Source organism: Poromitra crassiceps (genome assembly GCF_964638095.1).
Source record: "Poromitra crassiceps genome assembly, chromosome: 2".
Taxonomy (NCBI): Eukaryota; Metazoa; Chordata; class Actinopteri; order Beryciformes; family Melamphaidae; genus Poromitra; species Poromitra crassiceps.
The window spans coordinates 10,598,476-10,606,344 of record NC_139624.1 but is presented as its reverse complement, the minus strand read 5'-3'; the positions used below and the strand labels follow the sequence as shown (position 1 = coordinate 10,606,344).

At 52.8% G+C, this 7,869-nt stretch overlaps 1 protein-coding gene across 1 annotated transcript in view; it reads left to right on the top strand.

Moving 5' to 3' along the window:
* The window catches only part of LOC310791008 (ras-responsive element-binding protein 1-like), a gene marked incomplete at its 5' end in the record, with an annotated part of 84,646 nt that overhangs the window by 66,483 nt on the left and 10,294 nt on the right, over positions 1–7,869 (top strand). Inside the window, 4 exons of the mRNA XM_083652724.1 lie at positions 384–573; positions 2,398–2,658; positions 4,293–4,767; positions 5,144–6,935. Of these exons, the coding sequence (XP_083508850.1) occupies positions 384–573; positions 2,398–2,658; positions 4,293–4,767; positions 5,144–6,935 (2,718 nt within the window). The remainder of the gene's footprint in view (positions 1–383; positions 574–2,397; positions 2,659–4,292; positions 4,768–5,143; positions 6,936–7,869) is intronic.

Here is a 7,869-nt window from a genome sequence, read left to right as displayed (position 1 = left end):
CGCTTTTGTCCCCAAATGATCAAGCCGTCCCCAATTAACTGGTCTTAAGTCTGGAATTTGTCCCCAAAAGTAGCCTATGACAGACCACACTTACATACACACACAGGTGCATGATCTTGAAGGGCGCACACTGTCTCTCTCTCTCTCTCTCTCCATCTCTCTCTACCTCGTTCTCTCTCCCTTTGTCTCTCTCCCTCGTTCTCTTTCTCTCTCGCTTCTATCTCTCCCTTTGTCTCTCTCCCTCTCTTGATCACACACAGGCACACACAACAGGGTTACAGTACTGTCACTAAGACTAACTGACGTTCTCTGTGTGTGTGTTTGTACGTCTCTGTCTGTGTGCGTGTGCGTGCGTGTGTGTGTGTGTGTGTGTGTGTGTGTAGGTGTGACCTGTGCTGCGTGTCATTCCGGACACACCGCGGCCTGCTGCGTCACAACGCGGCGGTTCACAAGCTCCTTCCCCAGGACCCGAGCGGCCGACCCTTCATCCAGAACAACCCCTCCATCCCCCCCGGCTTCAACGACCTGGCCTTCATAGACTTCTCCTGCAAGAAGTTCTCACACATCGCCCAGGTAGCCTTCATAGAAGTTCTCCTTGCAAGAAGTTCTCACACATCGCCCAGGTAGCCTTCATAGAAGTTCTCCTGCAAGAAGTTCTCACACATCGCCCAGGTAGCCTTCATAGAAGTTCTCACACATCGACCAGGTAGCCTTCATAGAAGTTCTCCTGCAAGAAGTTCTCACACATCGCCCAGGTAGCCTTCATAGAAGTTCTCCTGCAAGAAGTTCTCACACATCGCCCAGGTAGCCTTCATAGAAGTTCTCACACATCGACCAGGTAGCCTTCATAGAAGTTCTCACACATCGACCAGGTAGCCTTCATAGAAGTTCTCCTGCAAGAAGTTCTCACACATCGACCAGGTAGCCTTCATAGAAGTTCTCCTGCAAGAAGTTCTCACACATCGCCCAGGTAGCCTTCATAGAAGTTCTCACACATCAGCCAGGTAGCCTTCATAGAAGTTCTCACACATCACCCAGGTAGCCTTCATAGAAGTTCTCACACATCGACCAGGTAGCCTTCATAGAAGTTCTCACACATCGACCAGGTAGCCTTCATAGAAGTTCTCACACATCGACCAGGTAGCCTTCATAGAAGTTCTCACACATCGACCAGGTAGCCTTCATAGAAGTTCTCACACAATGACCAGGTGGCCTTCATAGACATCTCCTGCAAGAAGTTCTCACACATCGCCCAGGTAGCCTTCATAGAAGTTCTCACACATCGGCCAGGTAGCAGCTCGCCCCCAACGCACCGCACCTCACTCAGGAGAGAAGAGTCATCACATCTGTGTTACTGGATATGACCTAGTTACTGTGAAGACAGCATGTTTCTCTCTGGAAATTATTCATTGAAATCATACCTAAATTAGATCAATATAGTGATAACTTCAATTTAACAAAGAAAATCACTTAATAGCTTTTATTACCTTTTATTCCTTCAAAGTCCTTTGCTACATATATTTTATATGAGTCTGTACAGACATGTATGTAAACTGCAACTTGACTTGTTGGCATAGGCGTACAACCGTGAGGCGGTTAGTTCTCGTTGTAATTCAAACAAAGTGACCAAATCCATCAATAGTGAGGATGTTAGCAGGATTTCTTCAATGAGATCGAAGTCTGACGGTGATGTCTTAACCCAAAACAGGACACATTTGAGGCCTTAAATTTTACTCAACAAGACATCGAAAGATCTTCAAAAGTACAGTACAATTTGGTCTCCAAGTGAGTTTAGGAACCCTTTTTATTTTCAACCCCCTTTCCTTCTTCAGGTTAGCCGGTTTCCACTGAACAACTATGTTGTTCAAAATGATGATGATGATGATGATGATGGTCATAGCGGTGGATTCTTCAGCTCATGTTTTGACTTTACAGATGTTTCAGTCCACCAGGTTTCCACTCTGACTCCATGTGCCTCCTCTTCATCCTGTCCTCCCCACCTATCCTTTTCTTTCCTTCCTGTCTCCTCCCTCCCTCCTGTCCTCCCTCCCTCCTGTCCTCCCTCCTGTCCTCCCTCCCTCCTGTCCTCCCTCCCTCGCTTGCTTCCTCCCTCCTGTCCTCCCTCCCTCCTGTCCTCCCTCCCTCCTGTCCTCCCTCCCTCCTGTCCTCCCTCCCTCCTGTCCTCCCTCCTGTCCTCCCTCCTGTCCTCCCTCCCTCCTGTCCTCCCTTCCTCCTGTCCTCCCTCCCTCCTGTCCTCCCTCCCTCCTGTCCTCCCTCCCTCCTGTCCTCCCTCCCTCGCTTGCTTCCTCCCTCCTGTCCTCCCTCCCTCCTGTCCTCCCTCCTGTCCTCCCTCCCTCCTGTCCTCCCTCCCTCGCTTGCTTCCTCCCTCCTCTGCAGGTGTGGTGTGAGACCAACCTGCGTCGCTGCATCAGTAAGTTCCACCGCTTCGTGTGCGAGTGCTGTGACAAGGCGTTCCCGCTGCGCTCGGCCCTGGAGCTGCACGGGAGCATCGCCCACGCCGACAAAACCCCCGCCAAGCCGCAGGCCGGGGGCGGAGCCAAGGACGCCCAGAGTGACAGACGAGCCGTTAAACAGGAAGCCACGCCCCCAGAGCAGGCCAGCTTCCTGGAGCTGCTAGGCCTGCAGCACGTATCAAAGGTACTGTACAACCTCATAACTAGGTTTGTAGATCAGATTCAGGGCCTGGATTCACCAATGTGCTCTCAAGACACATCTTAAGAAATTACATGAGAGGGAATTTTAGGGAATTGTTAAGGAGGCTCTGAAGTGCAATTCTTCAATATTTTCTAATTTCTTACAAATTAATTACATTTTCCTAAGAACTTCTCAACATAGGTCCTGAATTAATTCTGGTGACTGTCATTGAGGCTAGGAGAAGAGGCTAGGAGGCAACCCATTGCGCTTCCATCTACATACATATTCACAATAGTGTTTATTAGTCTACCGTTATTACAATATTCCTCATCTTCTCAGTGTGGCAGAGAAAATGTGTGTGACTCTCAGCCTTCTAGCAGACATTGCCTCTCCATACCTGAGAGAGTCCAGTCTGCAGTGCTTTGTTTTGAGCGAGTTGGATTTTGTTTTCGTTGTTCTTTAGATCTTTCTTAGCTGTGGATGACCAAATGTCTGGACAGTCCTCAAATTGTGACAAGACTCAGGCCCTGTTTACACGGCGACGCTCCCGGCATAAAACGGCAAACGTTTTTAGCGTTAGTGTCTTCCTTTTACATGGTGACGGTGTTATTGGGGGGTGAAAACGCCAAAATGTGAAAACAGGTTCCAGAGTGGAATTCTTGAAAACGCTGCCCCTTACTGTCGCCGTGTAAAGTGGAGAAACTCTATTCAGGTGATGACACAGGCCCCCTTCACCCTGTTACACAATGGTAGGCAATAGGAAGGAACATTGAACTAGCCCAATACAGCCTTATGGCACAGGCATAATGAGTCGCATTGACATTCAACAAACGTGATAACGATTTGCTAAAAACACAATCTGCGTTAAGTCCCCCCTACTAACGTCGCACATAGCCTATTAATCACTGTCTCCCGCATTGAATAATTGACAACAACTCACTGTCTGCGATGCATTTCCTCAAGTGAAGTCCCAATTGTGCTCAGGTCTTTTTTATGTTGCTTTACTGGGTTTTTATTCGGTAATCCAATCTGGAGCAGTTTATTAGGCTACCATTTGTGACTGCTGTGTCAGACGCGTGGGAAATGCATTTAAAAACTTTAATCACAAAGCTAAATCAGCCCGTTAGAAACAGACAGAATAGGGGAAGCTAGGCGTTTTTACCTTCAAAATAAAAGCCGTATTTTATAACTGGGTAAATAAAAATCAGGGTCGTCGACTCACTGGGTGTTAAAATTGACTTTTAGTTGTCTGTGTTCTATATGTCTTCTGTGTATTTGGGATCACATTTAATGACCATTATTGTGAAGGTTTTAACCAGAAGTTTCAATGTTATTCTGGCTCACTTGACGCTTTTGCGGCTTCAGTCAGCCTGACAGTCTGCACGCAAATCCTTATCACACCAGCTGTGTGTGAATGCGAAATAAAAGGTGAGGACGCAACGCTAGTTTGCCGTTTTATGCAGAGACGGTTGTCGTCTAAACATGGCCTAAAGCTTGGCTCACTTGGTGGTTCAGAGTGCTTGATGTAACATAACATACCTACCTAGAACATTTCCTGGTAATGGCAATGCTGTTACTGTGTAGCTGCACATGTAACGGTAAACTGCTAGAGACGTTGTCATTGTTCCTCATCCCAGGTGCAGTGGGGTCCCACAGACGATGAGCTGCACCAGGCGCAGCTGGACAGCATCAAGGTGATCCACGTGGAGCCACCCTCCTCCAGCTTCCCCCAGGAGCCGGCGTCCGCCTTCCTGGGCAGCGGGCTGGGGGTGGGCCTGGCGGCGCTGGGCGGGCTGGGGGCCTCGGGCCCCGGGCTGCAGGCTCTGTCCCAGACCTCTGCACTCAGCCTGCTCTCCCTGCAGCCCTTCCAGGCCGGATTCCTGCTGCAACCGGACGGCGGTGCCGCGGCCACCAGCGGAGCCTCAGGCGTCAAGCCCGGTGAGGCGGGAGGGGGCGGGCTCATGGCAGCAGGAGGCGGGCTCATGGCAGGAGGCGGGCTCATGGAGCTGGCAGACATCCAGCAGATCCTCAAAGTGGCGGCCGCAGCGCCCAATCAGATGGGACTGACCCTGCCGCCGCTGGCCAAAGCTCCTGGATTTGTTGGAGCTCAAGGTGTGTGTGTGTGTGTGTGTGTGTGTGTGTGTGTGTGTGTGTGTGTGTCAGTCACACGATGCTGGAGGGATAAACACTCAATCAATCAATGCAAGATTCTTAGAATTCAAACATTTGTCTTTCTCTCTGATAATAGAATCAGCATATTTACAAATCACACGTGTAAATATGAATATATTAATATTTGTGCTGCTTCAAACCAATGTTGAAGGTCTCTCTCTCTCTCTCTCTCCCTCTCCTCTCTCTCTCTCTCTCTCTCCCCCTCTCCTCTCTCTCTCTCTCCCTCTCTCTCTCTCTCTCTCTCTCCCCCTCTCCTCTCTCTCTCTCTCTCTCTCTCTCCCCCCCTCCTCTCTCTCCCTCCCTCCTCTAGGTGTAGTCCAGTCTCAGAAGGCGATGCCTCCTCTGAAGCCCAAGCCTCCTCTCACGCCTCGCTCCTCGCTCAGGGCGTCCACCCCTCCCCCCCTCATGAGTTCCCAGCAGGCCTCACTGGGCTGCATCAGCCCCAGCCTGCCGCCCCCCAACCCCTCCCTCTTCAAAACGCCTTCCTCATCCTCCTCTTCCTCGTCCTCCTCTTCCTCATCCAGCGGGAACGGAGGTCAGATGGAAGCGGAGTGCATGGGCGACGCCCACACGCCCTCGTCCGACTCGCCGCCCGCGGCCACGACGGCCGTCCACGAGGAGGCGGGGCTCGGCGGCAGGAGGGCGGGAAACAGAGGGGCGAACGGCGCCAACGCCGGCTCGGCCAAAGGCTCGTTCCCCTGCCGCTTCTGCGACCAGGTGTTCTCCTTCTCGGGCGTGCTGCAGGCACACATGCGCTTCCACCTGGGCATCCTGCCACATCAGTGCAACATCTGCGACTACGTGGCGCCGGACAAGGCCACGCTCATCCGCCACCTGCGCACGCACAGCGGAGAGCGCCCGTACGTCTGCCGCGTCTGCCACTACCCCTTCACCGTCAAGGCCAACTGCGAGCGGCACCTCAGGAAGAAGCACGCCAAGAACTCCAGGAAGGACATCGAGAAGAACATCAAGTACGTCACCTCCTCCACCGCCAACATTGGCGCCACCACGCCGCAGGACACGGAGGCGGGCTGCACGGCGGCCGAGACCACCTGTCGCTTCTGCGGCGAGGAGCTGAAGTCGTACCGCGCGCTGCAGATCCACCTGCGCACGCACAACGGCTGCCAGAGGAAGCCGTTTGAGTGCCGCCGCTGCGGCGCGGCTTTCCTGGCCAAACGCAACTGCATCCACCACCTGCTGAAGCAGCACCCCGAGGTGCAGGAGAGGGAGATCGAGGACCACATCTCAACACTGCTGCCCGCCGGCCAGGCCGCGGCCGCCCCGGGACGCGCCGGCCCGCCGGCCACCGTGGCGCCGGCCCGCACCGGCCCGCCGGCTCTGAACGGGTTCAGCCAGCCGCTGCAGGCGGTGAAGCTGGAGGATCCGCTGAGCCTGCTTTACCCCGGAGCCGCAGAGCTGGACCAGCCGCTGGACTTCTCCGCCAAGGGCCTCGGAGCGGGCAGCCGGGCCGGCTCGCCCGGCGTCAAACTGGAGGACCTCTCCCCCGGCTTCGACTGCTCCGGTCTGGACCAGCCCATCGACCTGTCCGTCCCCAGCAAGAGGCAGCGGCGGGAGGCGCCGGCGTCGGAGAACAGGGAGATGAAGCTGGAGCACAGCGGCGTGGTGGAGACGCAGCACGCTCTGGTTCTCTCCAAAGCTCTGCAGGCAGAGGAGAGGCCCGTCCTGCCCCCGCTGCACCCCCACCCCCAGCCCGGCTGCTACCAGCTGCCCCCTGGAGCCACGCCTCCGCCCGGCTGCTACCAGCTGCCCCCTGGAGCCACGCCTCCGCCCGGCTGCTACCAGCTGCCCCCTGGAGCCACGCCTCCGCCCGCCCGCGCCTTGCGCCTCAAACCCCTGCTGCCCAAACCCGCCGCCACCTCGTCGCCACCCACCACCTCCTTGAAGGAACTCCCTCCTCTGGCCTCCATCGCCCAGATCATCCACTCTGTCTCCGGAGCTCCGGACCTGCTGAAGAGGGAAGCCAGCCCGCTGGACGTCAAGCCCCCGGCAGGAGGCTCCTCCTCCCAGCCTGACCCCGCCCCAGACGCCCCGGGCACCTCCGCCACTCTGGAGCCACAGAGCGACGACACGTCAGAGCCGGCGACCAGGTCTGACTTCAACTTTATAACTTTATTAACACAACTTAACATATAGTGATTGACAGAAGTGGACGACGGCTTTTAAAGGCTGCATTACAGTCAAGTGAGGTCAAAACTTACAGGCTTTACCAGAGCTTTAGCCTTATTAGTCGTTATTTCCACATTACTGATTATTATTTATCACAAATCTCATTGTGTCAATATTGTGGGAAAGCACAAATAGTCATCCCTACAATATTGTTGCACATTGAGGTATTTGGTCGGGAATATTTTGATTTTTGATTTTGTCCATATCGGCCAGCCCTATTAACTCATTCTCTGCCAGGGTCATTTCGGTCTGTGTGCTCCCAGTGCCAGGATTTTGAGCATATTTCCTGATCTTCCAGGACCCACAGAATATTCTGTGCTAGGAATAAAATTACACAACATATCTCACAATAAAGCAGAGACTCTCTTCTTACCCCTTGTAAAAAACTGAAACTCTCCCATGTTTCCTTGTTTAGTTACAAGCAGTGGAAGTTAGCTTGTTTTCACTGAAAATGCCCTCCTTTGTAACAGAAATAGGAGAAAAAGAGGTTTTTAGTGAACGATACCGTTTCAAGCAGAACTCTCTTTTGAGCCTTTTATTTTTTGCCTCAGTGACACATCAGACATATACAGTATTTGTTTTCCCAAATAAATAAATAAAAAATAAGAGAATGTATTTTACAGTTGCCATGTGGATTTTTAGCTTAGCTTGATAAAAGCATAAACAAATGGAACGAACCCTTATGTGGTCACACTCTCTCTCTCACACACACACACACACACACACACACACACACACACACACACAGGAATAACGAGTGCTGTAACGTTACCTGCTGTCACGTTACCTCTCATAACTAACGTTAGCACAGAAGATCACACAATAGCTACGTTAGTGCTGTAAACTTTGAAATGT